General features: G+C 41.6%; 1 protein-coding gene across 1 annotated transcript in view; it reads right to left on the reverse strand.

Moving 5' to 3' along the window:
• Nucleotides 1-3824: 3824 nt before the first annotated feature.
• The window catches only part of LOC100675220 (leucine-rich repeat-containing protein 37A3-like), a 60937-nt gene continuing 43352 nt past the window's right edge, over nucleotides 3825-21409 (reverse strand). The window contains exons 11-13 of the mRNA XM_064270333.1: nucleotides 12320-14085; nucleotides 11846-11950; nucleotides 3825-4035 (exon numbers count right to left, since the gene is read on the reverse strand). Of these exons, the coding sequence (XP_064126403.1) occupies nucleotides 3982-4035; nucleotides 11846-11950; nucleotides 12320-14085 (1925 nt within the window). The 3' untranslated portion in view covers nucleotides 3825-3981. The remainder of the gene's footprint in view (nucleotides 4036-11845; nucleotides 11951-12319; nucleotides 14086-21409) is intronic.

The following is a 21409-nucleotide window of genomic DNA, read 5'->3' on the forward strand; positions in this document are numbered from 1 at the left end:
ACACATGAGCAGAGAAGTGACCCCACCAATAGATTTTCTGAATCAGCACCATCCCAGGCCTGAAGAGGGCAATGTTGGGCAATTACTGTTCTCACATATTCTTCCTTTACCCTGATTCTCCTGTACCTTCCTGAGAGCTACCCAAGTGTCTTATTTATCTAGTGGTGCTATAACAGAAATGGATGGCTTTAACAAAGAGAAAAATATTCTGTCATACTCTAGGAGGCTAAAAGTCCGAATTCAGGGTGTCAGCTCTAGGGGAATTCTTTCTTTCTGTTTCGGCTCTGGGGGAAGGTCGTTGTCGTCAACCATCCTGATTGAGGAGGTTCTCAGTGCAGGGGCTCCAGCTCCAAAGGATGCACTATGCTCCTGGTGCTTCTTTCTTGGTAGTATGAGGTTTCCCCATCTCTCTGCTTGCTTCTCTTTTACGCCTCAAACGAGATTGACTTAAGAAACAACCTAATCTTGTACATTGAGTCTTGCCTCATTAACAGTGGTTAAGTCTTTACATCGATAGGCATTACCTGTCACTATGTTCCGTTCCCTCTAATCCTGCCTCATGAACATCATAGAGATAGGATTTACAACATATAGGAAAATCACATCAGATGACAAAATGGTGAACAATCACATAAAACTGGGAATCATAGTCTAGCCAAGTTGACATACATTTTTGGCAGACACACAATTCAATCCATAACAACAAGGGTTGGGATGGTTTAAAAAGATATATATGAATTTTCCACCAGCTTGTAAGGGCAGATAATCCCCTACCAAAATACGACACACATTTTTGCATGAGTTTGAGGTCTTTGGAAAAAAGAAGGACTTGGCCGCACAGTGGAAATCCAAATATTCTAGCAACTTCAAAGAACCTATGAGAGGGTCCAGAAGGTGGATGATCTCCTATGGACAGGAGCTCAAGTGTGTTGGTGAACTCAGGCTTGAATGAAGCACAGAGGAGAGAGAGCTAGAATAAATGGGTACTTGATTTAATAATCTATGCTTCTTGTGGCTGATATGTTCTCCATTTCCCTGGGATGGATTATATTGGGGAAACAGGAGAGTGAAGCCCCTATTTGTCCTTCTGTGCCCACATGGCCTCTTATGGAATGGCCACCACGAGGGATTCTAGTTTCAGCCCTGCTTTTCTTGCCTATGGCCCTTGATCAACACCCTGTTGCTTTTATGTCAATATTTAATATTTATATTTCAATTCCTTACCACATGGTTATAGAATTTGTATATTTTAATACAAGCAATGCCAAGAAGCCAAGATCAGAAAACAAAATTTGCGGGAGCCTGAGGCAGGATGGGGTTCACACTGTGGTCTTGACTTCAAGCAGTTCGCTTTCCTCACCGGCCTCTGTAGTAGTCTCTGTAGGCTCAGCCTTCTCTGTTGTGACTTCTCTGGCCTCCCTGGGATAAGAAGAATAATGCCAATGGCTCTTATTCTTGAAAGGAGCAATTAAACTTTTCATTACCTCCTCATTTTATTATTTTTCTTTTAAAAAAATTTTTTATTGATTTTGTTGTTGAGAATATACACAGCAAAACATATACCAAATCAACATTTTCTACATGTACAATTCAGTGACATTGATTTCCTTCTTCGAGCTGTGCAACCATTCTTACCCTCCTTTCCTGAGTTGTTCATCTGCGTTTAACATAAACTCATTGCCCACCAAGCCTTATGGGGCTGTTGCTGTTGTTGTCAGTTTGATCCCATACAGGTAGACATTAAAAGACCACAACGCTCAAGGAAGACATTCTTTACTAACCAGAGAACCCAGTGCCGTCGAGTCGATTCCGACTCATAGCGACCCTATAGGACAGAGTAGAACTGCCCCCATTAAGCTAAAGTACTGTTTGGTTTTAAGAAGGCTTTAAGTGATATATTTGGTTGAAGGTTTAAAGATTATCTCAGGGTAATAATTTTGGAGTTCATCTGTGGTCCATGACTTCAGAAAGTATGGAGTCCATGAGAATTTGAAATTCTGTTCTGCACTTCTGCCCTTTTGATATCTCCTCAGTTTACATAAAAAGTTTAAATTTTCCCCGATCATTTACCTGGCATCTTTGTTGAAAATCTCATCCTCATCAGAAGAATCCTTGTCATGTAGCTTCTGTGCCATGTTTCTCTTGTGGGTGGCATTGAGAGGCCTATACATATCCCTGAGCCAAAGTGGCTGCCTTCTCCAGAAAAAGCCCCCCTGGAAAAGAGAAAGGGAACTATTAACTCTGAATCTCTCCTGCTTTCTCCCACCACAGCACTGGATCTTCCCCAATTGTACCTGACTTTTACTTTCGGACGTGCATCTCCTTTGCAGCAGACTTCGGAGAAAGCCCCTTGGGGGAAACACACACGCAAGGCAATTAGTGATCTATGTCATTTTCCATGTCCCTCATAACACCTATCTCTTGTCTCCGCAGGACTCAAAGTTTACCTCCACCCGTAAATCACAACTATCAAAAACACTACAGACTTGGGGTTTGAGAACAACTCCATGCATATTGGACTTCGAGGAGCTCTCCGTATCTGTCCACAGGGCCCCACGATGTCTCTGGGGAGACCTCTGTACATGGCTTGGTATGGAGGCGAGGCAGAATTTTCAGCCCCACTTACCTCCTTGGCCAAGTACCTTTGCGCAGTGAACCAACTGCACAACCATACTGAGCAGCCCTGTCCAGAAACATTTACATCAGTCCCCTTCAGATTTGGACTCGTGCTTCATTCTCTGGGGAGTGGGGGTAAGTGGAGGAGAAGGTGCTTCTATTCTTCTAGCTGCTTTATTCTGTAAGTCGAATCACACCAAATAAATGCCTGAGTCTAACTAGCCAGATTAGCTCACTGATTTTCATACTGTAGGTGGTCACTGATTAGTGAGTGCTAACTGTAGGTGGTCATTGATTATGAAGTCAAGTTAAAGGTCATGAATAGCATTAAGAATAATCTGAACAGAACAGAAAATATCAGAGTGCACAGTGGGCAATAAGTTTAATGAAAAAATGTTGCCATCAGGTCGACTCCAACTCGTGATGACCCCATGTGTGTCAGAGTAAAACTGTGCTCCACAGGGTTTTCACTGGCTGATTTTTTGGAAGTAGATAGCCAGGCCTTTTTCTGAGGCCTCCAGGTGGACTCAAACCTCCAACCTTTCAGGTAGGAACTGAGCGCGTTAACCCTATGCACCACCCAGGGACCCCAAGTGTGCTTAGAAACTATTTATGCCTCTATCAGCAGCCACGTCTATGAAGTTTGCATGGACTGAGTCAGGACATAAAGTGTAGCTCACAGTCCAAGCACAATGTCATCAATGGAGAAGTACCCACATGGGAAGGAGTCATCCTCTTTCTGACACCCCCCAGTGGTGAGACCATGGAGCAAAATATTTTCCTTTCTCCCTCTCTGAGACAAGCTACTGTCTGAAACTCTTCAGAGTTAAAATTCTGTGAAGTTTGGATAAGGGGAATCCAGAGCGGGGGCTTAACAACTGTCAGGATGAGAAGTGACGTTTTCCTGACACTTTAGAGGAAAAACACATATATTCTACCTTCCGTCAGCCTTGAATGAGGCCAGCCCTCTTACCCAAGACCATTTGGCCTTCCCTACCCTTTCCCTTTCCCTAGAGCCTCCAGGGAAGGCCTCTGGCCCAGCTTTATGCCCACCAACAGCAGGAAGAAACAGGTATAGCCTAGCTCTTCCCCTGAAAGGACTGGCAACAGCAGGTGCCTCTGTGCTAGTCCCATCAAGCTCAGCTTGGCCTGGGAGCTAATTTTGCTGGAGCCAAAGTATTAAGGTGAGTATATTTTTCCTGCCTTTGGTAGTTTCCTCACTGAACACTGAGGGGAGTGAAATAGAGGACCTCTGCGTTCTCTCCTAGTTCTAAAATTCTCTTTTAAAAATTGTCAGTCTATGAATGTTTTGTTATAGCTATTTGAACCACAATAAACACTGAAACAAAATTGCTGGGCTAATATTTACCGTGAGGATCCTTCTTTGTCTTCCTCTGATGTTGCTCGATGAGCATAAATCTGTTTTGGAAGAAAGCATGATCGTGGTTATCCACCACAATGACCGGTATCTTCAAACCTTTATTCCTTCCTTTTATTTATTTTGACCCTCATCTCCACTGCTAGATGATGATCTTTTTGAGCACAAGGATTCTATCCTCATTCACCCCCTTTACTCTTCCACAGTACCTAGTTTAGGATCTTGCATATATTTTTAATGTATTTTATCGACGGTTTTAGGTAACACTCAACAAATAATTCCTAATAAAAACTTGTAAAAGTAGGAAAAGAAGGAAATATCTTTAATTTAATAAAAGTATGTACCATAAACTTAGACAAGAGCGTTGCTTTAAAGTTAGGAATAAGGATGCCTGTTACCACTGCTGCTATTCAACATTGTTGAAGGTACTAATCAAGGCAATAAGAAAAATAAATGGCGTGTAAGTAGTGGAAGATAGAAACAAAACTATCATTACTTGCACGTGAAATAATGGTGTCTTTATTTTATTTTTTTAGTTATCTAGTACCACCGTAAGAGAAATACCACAAATGGATGGTTTTAACAAAGAGAATTTTATTATCTCACAGTCTAGGAGGATAGAAGTCCAAATTCAGGGTGCCACCTCCAGGGTAAGGCTCTCTTTCTCTGTCAGCTCTGAGGGAATGTCCTTGTCCTCAATCTTCCCCGGTCTAGGAGCTTCTCAGTGCAGAGACCCTGGGTCCAAAGGACGGGTTATTCTCGTGGCTCTTGTTCTTGGTGGTACGAGTTTCCCCTGTCTACCTCCTCACTTCTCTCTTTCATATCTCAAAAGAGATTGACTTAAAATACAATCTAATCTTGTAGATTTGAGTTCCCCTTCATTAACATAACGGCCTCTAATTCCACCTCATTAACATCATAGAGGTAGGTTTTACAACACATAGGAAAATCACATCAGGTGACAAAATGGTGGGCAATCACACAGTACTGGGAATCATGGCCTAGCCATATTGATACACATTTTGGGGGGACACAATTCAATCCATAACAGATGGGCAACCTAAAAAGCTCAAGAGATCAACTAAAAATTTTTGAAAGTAATATGAGAATTCAGAAAGAGCCCTGATGGTACAGTGCTTAAGCGCTCGGCTGCTAACTGAAAGGTCAGTGGTTCAAACCCACCAGCCACTCCGTGGGAGAAAGATGTGGCAGTAAACTTCTGCAAAGATTTACAGCCTTGGAAACCCTATGGAGCAGTTCTACTCTGTACTATAGGGTCACCATGAGTTGGAGTCGACTCGATAGCAATGCGTACAGGTAATATTAGAATTTAGTGAGGTAGCTAGATACAAAATCACACAAACCTCAACAGTTTTCCTATGTACCACCAATAACCAACTAGAAAATATAATGGAAGAAGAGTTTCATTCACAATAGGAATAAAAATGTATAAAGTACCTAGGAATAAACAAAAGATGTGAAAGGCCTCTGTGAAGAAAACACTAAAATTCTTCTGAAGGACATTGAGGAGAACTGATTATGTGGAATGAGATACCACGTTCTTAGAAAGGAAGTCTCAACATTGTAAAGATGCCAGTTCTCCTCAAATTAATCTACAGATTCAATGCAATTCCATTCTAATGCCAACATAGCTTTTTTTTTTTTTTTTTACAAATTGACCAGTTGACATTTGGTAGAGAAAATATTCAACAATAGCTTGAAAAGGATGAAAAAGATCAGAGAGCAGGAGCTTGCCCTACCAAATATCAAATTATGTTGTACAGCAATTGGAATAAGTAGGCGATACCGGTAGAGGTAAACAGAAGTGAATCAGTGGGACAGCACAGAGTCCAGACAAAGGCAGTATTTTCGATCAGCGTGGAAAGAAGGAACCAACCATTCAATAGGAGATTGTAAACAACTGGATATTCACATGGGGAGAAAAAAGATTCTCTACCTCAACCATAGCAAAACCAAGCAAAGAAAATAAATTCCACATGGACTAAAACATATAACATATTATCACTATCTTATAAAAGTAATAGAAGAAAATGTAGGAGACTGTCTTTATGCCGTGAGGTGGCAAAGGCCTCCCTAACAAGACCCGCACCCCATACGCCATGAGGACAGGGTGACGGACGTGATTCCAAGAGTGCAAGCACCTCCTGCTCTTCCCAGCCCTTGCCCCCTTTTCCCCTGGATTCTTTGTCTTCGTCTCGTTTATTTATAAAAGCTCCTCTTATATCCAACATACCAATCCTTTCAACTTTTTCCATTCTGTTGCGATGCTTCAGATACTTGGCACTTGTTTTTCTCTTTAAGGAGGCAAAACGGAACAGGCTTCGTAGTCAGGTGACTATCAGTTCTGCTTTTGGTTTTGCCCCGGGGGCTTCATTTGATCTCCTTCATCTGTAAAAGAAGGATGATACTACCTTCCTCCAAGGGTCCTTGTGTCAGACAATATATGCTGTCCGATGCTTGGCATTTAAATCAATGCTGAATTTGCTGTTTTGTTGTTGTTAGATGCCTTCGAGTTGATTCCCACTCATGACGACTCCATGTGTGCAGAACAGAACTGCTCCATAAGGTTTTCAAGGCTGTGATCTTTCAGAAGCAGATCACCAGGCCTTACTACCAAGGCACCCCTGGGTGGGCGTGACCTGCCAACCTTTCGGTTAATAGTCCAGCGCCACACAGGGACTCCCTAAATTTGCTAATGGTAGTCAAATCTATCAAAGTTTTTTGCCTGTGGTATCAGGCTTAGAATGCTCTTTCCCACCACAAGATAATAAAAATATGACTTCTATTTCCTTCTAATACTTTTATGGTTTCTTTTTGTTATTTACTGAAACATGTTTGTTTAAGGTGAGAAATATGGATCTGCCGTTATCCCCCCTTCCCCCGATAGTTAGGCCACTGTTCTACTACCATGTACCCACTTCCCCCCACTGACTAGAACTTTAAAAGATGACATTTCAAAAGTGTTAATCATACATGGGTCTGTCTATTACTGGGCTCTGTCTGCTATTTCAAAATAAATATTATGTTGTATTATTTCTCATTGTGGAATTGCTGTAACACCTTATCTTTCTTCCCTAGAGTACCACTGTTGTTGTTGTTGTTAGGTGCCGTCGACTCAGTTCCAACTCATAGCGACCCTAAGCACAACAGAACAAATCACTGCCTGGTCCTGAGCCATCCTTACAATCCTTGTAATGCTTGAGCTCATTGTTGCAGCCACTGTGTCAATCCACCTTGTTGAGGGTCTTACTCTTTTCCGCTGACCCTGTACTCTGCCAAGCATGATGTCCTTCTCCAGGGACTGATCCTTCCTGACAACATGTCCAAAGTATGTAAGAAGCAGTCTCGCCATTCTTGCTTCTAAGGAGCATTCTGGTTGTACTTCTTCTAAGACAGATTTCTTCCTTCTTTTCGCAGTCCATGATATATTCAATATTCTTCACCAATACCACAATTTCAAGGCGTCAATTCTTCTTCAGTTTTCCTTATTCGTTGTCCAGCTTTCATATGCATATAATGCGATTGAAAATACTATGGCTTGGGGCAGGCACACCTTAATCTTCAAGGTGACGTCTTTGCTCTTCAACACTTTAAAGAGGTCCTTTTTTTGCAGCAGATTTACCCAATGCAATGCGTCTTTTGATTTCTTGACTGCTGCTTCCATGGCTGTTGATTGTGGATCCAAGTAAAATGAAATCCTTGACAACTTCAATCTTTTCTCCGTTTATCACGATGCTGCTCATTGGTCCAGTTGTGAGGATTTTCGTTTTCTTTATGTTGAGGTGCAATCCATACTGAAGGCTGTGGTCTTTGATCTTCATTAGTTAGTGCTTCAAGTCCTCTTCACTTTCAGCAAGCAAGGTTGTGTCATCTGCATAACACATGTTGTTAACGAGTCTTCCTCCAATCCTGATGCCCCGTTCTTCTTCATATAGTCCAGCTTCTCGGATTATTTGCTCAGCATACAGATTGAATAGGTATGGTGAAAGAACACAACCCTGACACACACTTTTCCTGACTTTAAACCAATCAGTATCCCCTTGTTCTTTCCGAACAACTGCCTCTTGATCTATGTACAGGTTCCTCACGAGCACAATTAAGTGTTCTGGAATTCCCATTATTTGCGATGTTATCCATAATTTGTTATGATACACACAGTCTAATGGCTTTACATAGTCAATAAAACACAGGTAAACATCCTTCTGGCATTCTCTGCTTTCACCCAGGATCCATCTGACATAAGCAATGATATCCCTGGTTCCAAGTCCTCTTCTGAAACCAGCCTGAATTTCTGACAGTTTCCTGTCTATATACTGCTGCAGCCATTTTTGAATGATCTTCAGCAAAATTTTGCTTGCGTGTGATCTTAATGATATTGTTATATAATTTCCACATTTACTTGGATCACCTTTCTTGGGTCAGGCATAAATATGGATCTCTTCCAGGCAGTTAGCCAGGAAGCCGTATTCCACATTTATTGGCATAGACGAGTGAGCACCTCCGGCGCTGCATCTGTTTGTTGAAACATCTCAGTTGATACTCCATCAATTCCTGGAGCCTTGTTTTTCGCCAATGCCTTCAGAGCAGCTTGAACTTCTTCCTTCAGTATCATTGTTTCCTGATCATATGCCACCTCTTAAAATTCTTTTTGGTATAATGACTCTGTGTATTCCTTCCATCTTCTTTTGATATTTTTTATATTCTTTTAATATTTTCCCCAAAGAATCCTTTACTATTGCAACTCAAGGCTTGAATTTTTCTTCAGTTCTTTGAGCTTGAGAAACACTGAGTGCGTTCTTCCCTTCTGGTTTTCCATCTCCAGTTCTTTGCACATGTCATTATAATACTTTACTTTGCCTTCCCGAGATGCCCTTTGAGATCTTCCGTTCAGTTCTTTTACTTCATCTATTCTTCTTTTCGCTTTAGCTGCCGGACATTTGACAGCAAGTTTCAGAGTCTCCTCTGTCATCCTTCTTGGTGTTTTGTTTGTTTCCTGTATTTCAATGACCTCTTGCTTTCTTCATGTATGATGTCCTTCATATCATTCCACAACTCCTCAGGTCTTCAGTCACTAGTGCTCAATGTGTCATATCTATTCTTCAGATGGTCTCTGCAAACATGCATTAATAATCGGAACCTGGAATGTACAAAGTATGAATCTAGGAAAATTGGAAATCATCAAAAATGAAATGGAATGCATAAACATTGATATCCTAGGCATTAGTGAGCTGAGGTGCACTGGTATCGGCCATTTTGAATTGGACAATCATATAGTCTACTATGCTGGGAATGACAACTTGAAGAGGAATGGTGTTGTAGTCATCGTCAAAAAGAACGTTTCAAGATCTATCCTGAAGTACAACGCTGTCAATGATAGGATAATATCCATATGCCTACAAGGAAGACCAGTAATATGACTATTATTCAAATTCACACACCAACTACTAGAGCCAAAGATGAAGAAATAGAAGATTTTTATCAGCTGCTACAGTCTGAAATTGATCAAACATGCAATCAAGATGCATTGATAATTACTGGCGATTGGAATGTGAAAGTTGGAAACAAAGAAGAAGGATGAGTAGTTGGAAAATATGGCCTTAGTGATAGAAACAATGCCGGAGATCGAATGATAGAATTTTGCAAGACCAATGACTTCTTCATTGCAAATACCTCCTTTCACCAACATAAACGGCGACTATACAAATGGACCTCACCAGCTGGAACACACAAAAATCAAATTGACTACATCTGTGGAAAGAGACGATGGACAGGCTCGATATCATCAGTCAGAACAAGGCCGGGGCCGACTGTGGAACAGACCATGAATTGCTCATATGCAAGTTCAAGCTGAAACTGAAGAAAATCACAGCAAGTCCACAAGAGCCAAAATATGGCCCTATATATAAAAAAAAATTTTTTTTTTTATATGGAACACCATTATTGTCCACCTAAAACACTGCATGGTTTCAGTGCTCATAAATCTTATGATCTAAGTGGGGGAGAGGATATAAGGAGAACATATAAATGAATACAAATATAAGGCTAAACTGCACGTAGGAAGCAAAAGCAGCACAGGATTTATAGAAATGTCAAAAAAGGAAACAGCCATAGGCTGCTTATAGAAGCAGAGGGAACTGTCTGGGCAATGGCCAATCACTGTCTTCCCAGATGTCTTGGCAAACTGACCCCATGCTGGTCCTCAGCCTCCCAGGCTTAGAAATCAGACTCTGTCACCACCAAAAGAGAACCAGCTTCTTCCTTTTGGGGGCAGTCTCACCTTATCAATATTGCAGGACTGACCAAAAATCAGAATGCCAAATTATGACTTGGCAGTGAGAAAGACATCTGTTCCACAGACAGGACTTCTGTGCCTACAGGATTAGGGATTTGTGTCTCTGAAGAGACAGGCCTGTGTGCGCAGTAAAGCACAATCAGAAGGCTACTTGGTGAGAACAGAATAGAACGTAAGGAATCAGCTGAATTCAGGGTTTCGTGGAAAGATTTAGAGAGCCTCATCCATTCATCTCCCCCTCAGGCACAGCCCTGCTGGTGGCTCTGGCACTTCACATCTGCTGCCCTGGGCTCCATCCCTACTTTTGTGCAATGTTAGGATGGGCACTGCCCACGTTGACCTGTTCCTTGCCTTTTCTACAAGGAACTGACCAACCCTCCTGCTGATAGACCTGTTTTTCCTCAGATAGATCAGGAGGCCATCTGGTCTTTACATATCTCTGTTCTGCTCCATTATGTGTTGATCTTAAACTTTCCCTCCTGAGGGGCCATCTTTTTAAAAATTGTTTACCATAGTTTTAACTTCTCTGGAGAGGGCAAATGTCTCTCTTTGGCCCCCAAGGAATGGCAACACATCTCACAAATGAACCAGGGTCAGGGGGACTGAAGGGTTCAGGGAAGGCTTTTTGAACAAAGATGGACTTGTGTTGGCTTTCGACAGATTCATAGGACTTCAACAGGCAGAGTGTATTAAGGGAATTTTCGAGGGGTAAAGGCACAGACAAAGGTAGGAATGAGCACGGTGTGGCTGGGGTAGGGTGAGGGGCTGGAACGTAAGGCTGCTCCAACAGTAGAAAAGGTGGATAGGGAAATTAGGGTGAATTGGCAGGGTATGGTTAAGTTGTCAGCTTGTTAAATATGCTAGCAGCTGTCTGTCAGGAAATTAATAAACCATTATATAACTGAACAAAAAGCAAGCAGAACCAAACTGCTTACTGCAATATTTTAACTGAGCCTGTTTAGACAATGCCTATATGGTCTCTATGATTTAGAATCTACTCAATGGGGAGGGTTTTTTTTTTTTTTTTTAGTTTACTCACTGGAGAAAAAAGATGCTGAGTAAATCTAAGGACTCTACAAGGTCACAGTTTTATCCTTTTGTTGGTCCTTTCTCCCCAGGTTGATTGATCACTCCCTAAGAGTGGACATTTTCTCTCTCTTATCATTTCATCCAACAGGGAAAGAAATCGGGGATAGAATGAAAGTGACTGGTGTCTACATCAAATCACTGCCACAGTTTTGCGTTGAAGATATTTTCCAGTCATGTCAACACTGGCCTTCTTAAATTTAGTTTCTCAAAATAGTCTAATGGTTTGCTATCTTGGCTTCAACTGCACCAAGATCTCCTGAGAGTAGGGTTCCTTTCAAAATCCCTGGAACACACCCCAAGCACACCAAGCACACCCCAGTCCTAGTGACTGAAGAGGAATATCAAGTAGTAGCAGGTGGTAAAGTGGCTTTAATTTTCAGTTTGTGGCTTTCGAATCTATTATAAAGACAAAATATATTCTGGAAACTTGAATTAATTGCTGTCCTTACCTCAATGAGGCAGAAAATTATAATCAAAATCATCACTACCACAGTCACAGATATCGCCAAGATGAGTTTGTGGTTATATCCATATCCTGGAACTTCTTTTGTGAGCTAAAAAATAGGAAGAAACAAATTTTTTTTTTTTTTTGTAGAACAAAGACATGAAAAGGATAAAAGCTAACCATTCAGTTTCAAAACCCAATTCTTCCAGGTGAATCTAGCTTATAGGTTCATAAAGAACATCACAAATCGAATAATCTTACTATTAGGCATTCTTCTTGTACAATTCGTGTGTTAAGTCTTCTCCTCTACATTAGGAATAGTGGTACCATTCTCTAAATGAACAAAGTGGGAGATGATTTTCTTGGTCCAAGTTCCTTGGCCAAGATGAGATACAGAGTAGGAGCTTTGGCACTCTAAAGGCATGCCCTGAACTCTGATGAAAAAGTCTGAGCCTCATGTTTCTGGAGTTGTCCTCACCTCACTTGACTCTTGCTCTTTTTGCTCACTGTGGACTTCGGTGCTCTCGTTGATGTAGTTCTCCGTTTTCCATTGGTCTGTATCCCAGTCTGCCTTGGACACCTTAACTTCTTGCTGCTCACTGAGAAGCTTCATTAGGAGGCCTGTTCTGGAGAGGAGCTTGGCACAGGCCAGTTGTACCTGGGGCTCTGAGCAGTCCAGTTTCAGTGTCCGCATAACATGAGCAATGAGCCTTCTCACATCCTTGTTGGGGATGAGGGGCCGTAGCTGCTGGTTTAGCTGAGTTTCAAATTGATCACCCGGGGATGAGAGCAGTGGGAGAGAGGAGCCATGGGGCTTGGAGGGTAAGTCAGGGCCCATGTTCTGGTATTCCCATTGTGTTTCATTTGTTTGTTTAACAGGTGCCATGAAGTTGTCTGCAGTCACAGCAGAATCTGCAGTGGAAGGATCCTTATAGGCAGTGATTTCAGGGGTAGCCTCACCTAGCATAGTAGCATTGTGTACAGTAGTAGTTTTTGCAGACGGCTCTGGAAAAAGAAACAATTCTTGAAAAGGATTTTCTGGAGAACTCAGTTCTTGTGAAGATGAAAATGCCTCTCGTGGAGGGGAATTTATGAGGCTCCTCACTGCAGAGGAAGGAGGTCTATTTCTAAGCATCAGTCTACGGACCTTTCTGAACCTTCGACTTGTTTTGGCCTTTGGTCTTCTGTGAACCACTCGAGAGCGAGATTTATGGTAGATGTAATTTTTTCTGGAATGTGATACTGATATAGGAACCTCCATATTTTTAACTCTAGCATTTGCATCTTCTAAAACAAAAATGGTGTAGGACAAGTCTTTTGAAAGGATTCTAACTTCAGGTGGGCCTTTTGAAGGAGGAGAGGTAGAAGGCCTGCCCGTGGAGTATTGTTTCAGGGAAGAAGAGACTGCTGCCTTACGTTCCTTGCTGGATGAAGGCTCTGTGTTGAAGGAGACTCCCCCTAACTTCCTTTGCCTCCGCACCTTGAGAAGTCCTTCCACCTTCTTTGAGAGTGGCCTTAGAAGCCTTCTTGTTTTGGGGGTGTTCTCCATAAATGGCTTGGCCCCTTGTTTCCTCTTGATGCTCAGATCTTCCATTTCTTTGAAGTGCCTTTTCTTTATGCCCCTTGGCCTCTTGAGGACTCTGTTTACCCTTCGCAGCCTTTTCCTGACACCTGTTCTCTGGATCTTTGCCAGGTGGTTTTCCTGGGGTTGAACAGTTTCTAACTTCTTTTGAAGGATTTGGCGTTTAAATTTGGCATGTAAAAAGTTGGGATGCATAAGCATGGCAGTTTTTTCTTTCTGTTTAACCTCATTAATTTTTTCTTGAATTTCTGCATCTAACAAATTCTCCAGAAAATAGAGCTTCCTCAATTTACTTCTGTAAGTTGCATTGTTGTTTTCAGGCTTAAGAGGGGGATTCCCTGTGTTGTTCTGTAAATCACTCAGGGCCTGTTCTCTATCTTGTACCTTGGAAAAAAGCAGTTTAATGAATGGTAATAATGTCATTTCTATGTGTTCTAGATTTCCCTCCGAGAAATAAGGCAATACGTAATTTAGTGCACTAATAACATCACTTTCATCATTAAAACCTAGAGGCTCATTCAGGACAGTTGACAAGTTGACACTACTTCTGTCTGAGGATGCAGCTTCTGGCTCAATAGTGAGCTCAGTGCTGGTGTTCTTCTTCCGGGCTTGTAATGCCTTCATAAATGTTCCTTCTGCAGCCCCCAGAGATGCTTCTTCACCTGCCAAAACAGAAAGACTGTGATTGATAATGAAAGACGGATGGGACAGCTTTTTGTCAATTCATAGCCATACACTCCAGTCAAACAAATGAGAAGTCAACAAAGATTTGAGCGCCGTTTAGAGAGGAGAAAAATAAACGCAAACTGAAGTTTATGACTAGTGACAACAATGTTCCACTATGAATATGTCCACTATGTCCACCCTCGTTCTCTTCAAAAATTGGCTACCTACTGAGAGCATTCCATAGTGTGAACCATAGTAAGTATATTTAGATTATGGTGCTCTGGTAACACATTGGTTAAGCAGTTAGCTGCTGTCCAAAAGGTTGGCAGTTCAAACCTCCCAGCCTCTCCACGATAGAAAGATGTGGCAGTCTGCTTCTGTAAATATTTATAGCCTTGGAAACCCTGTGGGGCAGTTCTACTCTGTCCTATAGAGTCATTATGAGTTGGAATCGACTCGACAGCAATGGGTTATGAGACAGGGAAGAGACTGGGCTGGCTGAATTAAATGAGGGCTACATTCAAGGTCCTGTGCCCTTGGCCAGCTACAATTAAATAATCTCTGAATCTAAACCTAAGTGCAGACCACCATATAGCTTTTGTTGCTGGCACCTGCAAACTACATGTGATTAACAAACTAGGTGCTTAGACAAGATAAGGGGCTACATTTCAAGGCCCTGTGTGCTTGACCAGTTATAAATTAGGGATAATCCTTCTGAGTTGTTTTTCAAGGCCTCACCAGGTGCAGGGCATGTGCTGTAAAGATCGACGTGGCCTATGAATGACCTTCCACAGGAGACAAACATGAACAGGGACCACTTGTCAGGTCTGAAACCGTGATACAGAGGCGCCATGCATGCACAACATCCCAGAATAAGTCCTGTTCGACATCCGGCAGGCTTTGTGACACACTCCATCTTGGTTCCAGCAACCTCTGCCAGGAAGTCCATCTTGATTGAATTCTCACTGTGCGTGCATTTGATTTTCATAATCCCTCCCCTTCTCCTAGAAATCTCCTCCCATCTAATGAATAAAGACAATGCGTTTTTCCCACCTAAAAACTTTTATACGACCTAAAAAATCTTTTGTTCAGTGAGAGACTGGAGGCTACCGTAGGTGGAAACACCTCTCCCTGTCTTCCTCGTGAGCCTTTTACTTTCTCTCTGTCCCTGATAAATCTTTGTTTGAGTGGAACCTCTGAGCCGCTCCTGGTCATTCTTGGTCAGAAGAAGGAAGAACCTAGGCAGGGCTTAGTCTGAAGCTGGGAAGCCTTGCCCTGTAACAGAATTCGGTGACTGTGGCAGGAATGATTGTTTTCCTCAGACCTGGGTCTGGGTACAGATAAGGTGACCTACTACACCCTGATGGACAGATAAGCACCTCCCAGGACACCATCTGTCCTGTGTCCCTCCCTCTGGTGAGTAGATTTCTGTGCCTGCTTCTCTCATCTGGGTTTCCAGAAGAACAAAGGATATTGTTGTCTGTCTTGACCTGACTGTTTGTTTTTCCTGAGCCTGAGAGTCCTGACCTGACGTTTATGGTGAGGGGCTTGGCCCAAAGATCTGGTAAACCTGATAAGTCAGGCATACTTAATAGATATTCTTTCCAGGTTGAGTTGAAAAGCTGCCTGCCTGGACCTGTGCAATCTGGGGAGTCTCATGAGTGGAGTGATTGATTACTTGGCATCTGCAGTGAGGGGGGGGCACCCCCAAGACCTGGTAGACCTGGTATTCCCCCTCGATTGAGACTTGGCATCAGTGGTGAGGAAGGCCAGCCCCAAAATCCGAGACCTGCTAATCAAGCCTGAGACCTGGTAATTCAGACCTGGTACTGTTTGTTTACGGTGAGGGGCTTGACTCCAAGATCCATGAAAACTGGTGTAGTCTGCAGACCTGGTAATTGGCTTTTTCTCTCTTCTCTCTCTTCTCCTCTAGCTTACTTTCCTCTCCATTTTATTTTCCTTTGATTAAGTGCCAGCTGGTGGGTGATAGCCCTGGCATTTTGCCCAGTTAGTGTATTTCTACCAGTTCAGTCCCATTATTACATTTGTGATCGCAAAGAGGGACTCTTGGTGACTCTAGATTTGGGGCAGACATATGAGTATGTGATGGCCATTATTTTTGTGTGTCTGGATGTTGTCTGTCTCTGGTTCGTGTACCCTGGTTCTGGGGAGTGGATGTAACACCCCCATCTGGTATTGGGGATAAGAGGTATATGGAAGATTGAAGTGGAGATTTAGATAATGTGTTAAAAAAGATAATGTGTTAGACCTCACTAAAATCATCCTTGTTTCCCCTCTCCCTTTCTGGCTTGTCTGGTCCAAGCGCTCTGTTTGTCTGTTCATCTTATGTGTGAATTTTCTGTGTGACCAGGGCTGTCTGAGGTTGAGATTGCAAGATCATCTGCGTCGTCTCTGTGTCTTATGTGCCATTTATGTGTGATGCATAGAAATTAATTGGCGAAAGGAAATTTGGGTTAAATTAAAAAATACTTATGGAGATTCCTGAGAATGTATTGATTAGGCTAAAAAAAGAGATGCACGGGGAGAAGAGATTTTCAGTCTAGACTGGGATTTGAATCACAATACAGAGAACACTCCAGGCAGAGTGTTAAGATTAAAAAAACAAGATTCTCTCCCAGAGCTGAGAAAGCTTTTGGCTGCAGCATGAGAGACAAATAAATTCCTATGGACTGAAAGAAAAAGCTAGTGGTATCAACTATCCATAAAAATAAAAAGCTAGGTTCTTGGGAACACTTAATTGGACAGACTGAAAGACCAAGAGAACAAACCAGGAGATTCTCCCCTAGGGTGCATTCTCAAACACTGACAATTCTTTTCTTATAATCAATAAAAGAAAAAGAAAGCTGCAGAAAAAGAAGAAAGTATAGGGTTAAAAATCTCTCAGCTAATGATACTGGTCTGCTAAGTATACTCTAACTGAGATAAGGAAAAGATTTACGGACCAAATTGCCAGGCAGCCTTCTTAACTGCTGCTTTGCAGGCTAAAGACCACCCCTCAAAGAAACAAAGAAAAATAGGGAGACCAAAGCCATAGGAGCGGAGAAAGCCCTGCACCCCTTTAGAAAGAGACCAGTGCAGCTGGTGTAGAGAAAACAATAATAATACCAACAAACAAACAACAACAAAAAAAAACCCACTGCTGTCGAGTTGATCCTGATGCATAGTGGCCCTATAGGACAGAGCAGAACTACACCATAGAGTTTCCAAGGAGCGTTTGGTGGATTCGAACTGCCGACCTCTTGGCTAACAGCTGTAACACTTAACCACTATGCCATCATGGTTTCCCAAATAACTTTGCCTTAAATTAAAGGTAGCAGTTCCAGAACTGTAAGAGGGAAAGAAATTAGTTATCATTTGCCTTTCAAAACTTTTATCGGTCTGACTAAAGTTTAATTTATGAGATTTTTAAGAGCTTTAATGTTAACTAACATATAAAACAAAGAATTAGGTTTCTCGCTGTAAAATAACAAAATTTTCTTTGATTACTGAATTAAGGAGTTAATCTCTTCTTTGTATAATTTTTTTCAAAGACAAAGGTTCAGTCTGTCACTAGAAAAAGATTCCTGAGTCAGAAACCAAGCCACGTGGCTTTAAGGAAAAAGCAAAAACAAAAACAAACCAAAACCACACACTACGGTTATTTATTTTAAGATCGCTGGTTAAATAACTAAAGTATTGTTTCTTGGTAACTTATGATAAACTTCTGGCAAGTCTGAAAGCCATGAAAATTTTTTTATAAAGAAAAAGTGCTATAAATGTTTATTTAACATGATATAAATTACATAGAACATGTTAAAATCAAGAGAAATGTCTGATTCTCTATGGGTTAAAATTTATGTGTTAGTATTTCCTCTTGTGTTTTTGCCTAACATTAGGCAGCAAATGATTGCCAACTTGGTTGAAACTTTGTTTTTTTAATCTAGCAATGTCAAAGCCAATGGATTAAATGAAGAATTTCTATTCAGGTATTCAGAGACTTGATAATTTTGGAATGTTCTGGTATATCCTGACTACATGACATTATGTCTCAAGGTTATTATGTGTTACATTTGAAGTTCTTTAAAAATATGCTTAATGGTTATTATTGAAAATAATTTTATCTATAGTTTTTTTCAACTGATTTTATTTGGCCTTTGCGCTGTGCTTGTAATTGATTTCTATCAGGTCTCTCACCATTAAGAATTATGTTTATAAATTAATCATGACCATATTAGGTTTTGTCATCTGCAGATAAGTTTTTACTTTGCTGATTTCCTGAACACATTTGACCGGAATATGTCAACAAAAAGGTGGATTATACTGGACTTATAAAAGGGACAGTGACTAGACTCAATCAAAATTGCCAGAACTCTTCCGCGGATGCTGGTGGGTTCACAGACTGCAGTTGACCCCGTAGCACGTGGAACAGAAGTTAACCACGTAAGGCGGAGCAGACAGGACGATACTGCAGGTTTGTGTGAGAATACTGCTGGTGGTTTAAGGTCTTTCTTTCTAGAAATAAGAAATGCTTTAAGGTCCTACTTTTTGGAGATAAGAAACCACATTCCTCTTTTCTCCTAAATTAACTAACTCGTAAATTTAGATACTGTAACTCTTGAATTGAAAGTTCCTATTGACAAACTTAAAGTTATAAATATCATAACCAGAAAAGTGTCTGAAATTTGAGCTATGATTTTACAAACTGAAATAATATTAGATTTCCTATTCTCTCAAAGAAGAGTTTGTGCCTTAAGAAATAAATGTTATTTTATTTATATAAATACACAATCCGAGACCTTAGAGAATATAGTCGCTGCTGAAGCCCTGAAACGACTAGGATCCTGACTAAGGCTAGAGAACAGGCGGATGATGTTAACTGCCCACAACCAGCACCCGTTGTTTTCAGATTAAGGGGAGAAACATTCTCTGACACAGAGCCGAACTGAGATTACAAGGGAGATGGTAAAAAAAAAAAAAAAAAAAGGCCATTTAGTTACATGTGGTATAAAAAAAAAAAGCGGGATTAAATAGTGTATAGCCAAGCCTGTTAATTATGATAGGGTGAAAAAAATTACTCAGATAGCAGAGGAGAACCCAGCAGTTTTTCTCACCAGGTTCACTGGGGCTTTTAAGAAATACACTAACACTGACCCTGAGAGCGTGGAAAAAAACACTTTGCTAACTGTGCATTTTATTACCCAGTCTGCAGCAGATATCAGAAGGAAACTGCAAAAGATAGAGACAGAGCCCCAGACTCCACTCTCACAACTGGTTGAGGAAGCCTTTAACGTATTTAATAACAGAGATCTGGCAACAGAGGATAAAGTGAAAGAAAAAGGCCCAATTTTTGGCAGTAGTGCTTCAGAGCCCACCTCGAAGCAACCCTGCAAAATCCTGAAGACCAAAACCCCCACGAGAATTTCTTCATCGGCCAGTGAGCATCAAGCCAGACCAATGTAAGTATTACAAAAAGAGAGGCCACTTAAAGGCGGAGGGTCCTGAGTGTCCTAAAACAGGGTGACCAGTTGACTTCCCCTGGAGGCCAGTTCAGGGAGGCCCACAGCACTTGATGTCCCTCTCAGAGGAAGAGGAAGAGGGGCAGGAAGAGGAAGAGGTGCCCTATGGACAAGGCCCAGAAGTCTGCTCAGCTCCTGGCCAGAAGACCATTACTATTTCCGCTGCAAAGCCTTGGGTTACTCTCGATGTGGGAGGTAAGGAAATTACATTTTTACTAGACATGGGAGTTGCCTTCTCTGTTCTCACCCAAAATCCAGGCCCACTCTCTGGTCGTGACTGCACTGTCATTGGGGTAGATGGAAAGCCTAAGGTAAGGAATTTCACTTTTCCCCTTTCCTGTGAAGTAGGCCGGAGAACTCTATCCCACTCTTCCTTGCATGTCCCTGACTGCCCAGTTCCCTTGCTAAAAAAAAAAAAAAAATTTTATTATTTTTATTTTTTTAGGGAGGGATTTATTAACTAAGCTGGGTAAAACAGTATATTTAGAAAAGGGGGAACTCACTATAGCTACAGACAATAGTTAGAGCTTAGGGCTGCTGCTCATGTTAACTAAAGAGAAGACTCCTGAGCTTGAGAACCCATCTCCCAAAAAAATTTTAAAATAGGTAAATCCAGATGTATGGGATATCCCAACTCTCGGTCTGACTAAAAACATGCCTCCTGTGTTAATCTAGCTGAGACCCAACACACCCTATCCCTGGAAGAGACAATACCCTCTAAAATCAAAAGCCCAAGAGGGAATAAGACCAGTGTTAAAACATTACTTACTCAAGAGACCACCCAGTATACCCAGACTCGCTTACCTCAAGGTTTTAGACAATATCCTCACTTATTTAGAAATGCCCTGGCTAGAGAATTGAGAGAATTACAGTTTCCAGGTAGTATATTATAATATATAGATGATATATTAATAGCCAGTTCAACTAAAGAAAGTTCAGAAAAAATTACTATATTAGTGTTACACTTCTTGGGAGAATGGGGATACCGTGTGTCCCTGAAAAGGCCCCAAATCTCTGAACAGCAGGTACACCACCTAAGTTTTATACTGACCCCGGAGAAACAGATGCTGGCTCGAAAGATTATCACTGCCCTGCTGACACCTGGAAACCCTGGTAGTGTAGTGGTTAAGTGCTATAGCTGCTAACCAAAGGGTCGGCAGTTGAAATCTGCCAGGCACTCCTTGGAAACTCTATGGGGCAGTTCTACCCTGTCCTATAGGGTCGCTATGGGTCAGAATCGACTCGACGGCACCGGGTTTGGTTTTGGTTTTTACTGACACCTACCACCAGGAAGCAGTTTAGGGGCTTCTTGGGGATGACTAGGTTTTGCCGAATCTAGATGCCTAACTGTGGCCTTATAGCAAGACCTCTGTATAAGGACCTTAAAATGGGAAAAAGAGCTCCCTTAGATTAGACCCCGGAATGTCAGAAGGCTTCTAATAAACTAAAGATAGAATTAAAAAAACAAAACAAAACAAAAAAAAAAAACCAATCTTAGGGCTCAGAGGTTTAAGAAAGCCCTTTAAACTGTTTGTATATGAGAAACAATGGGTGCTCACTCAGGAAATTGGTTCTATAACTGGGCCAGTAGCTTACTTTTCAAAACAGCTTGACCCTGTGGCTCAAGGCTGGCAAGGGTGCCTTCAAGCGGTTCAAGCGAGGGCCCTCCTAGGAAAAGAAGCATCCAAGTGTCCTTGGGACAATCCACTGAGCTATCAGCTCCTCATCAAGTACAGACAATATTGGCTGAAAATGAAAAGGAAAAAGGGGCCAAAAGGAGGTATACCCAAGAAGGCCCAGGTAG

Source organism: Loxodonta africana, chromosome 18, assembly GCF_030014295.1.
Source record: "Loxodonta africana isolate mLoxAfr1 chromosome 18, mLoxAfr1.hap2, whole genome shotgun sequence".
NCBI lineage: Eukaryota > Metazoa > Chordata > Mammalia > Proboscidea > Elephantidae > Loxodonta > Loxodonta africana.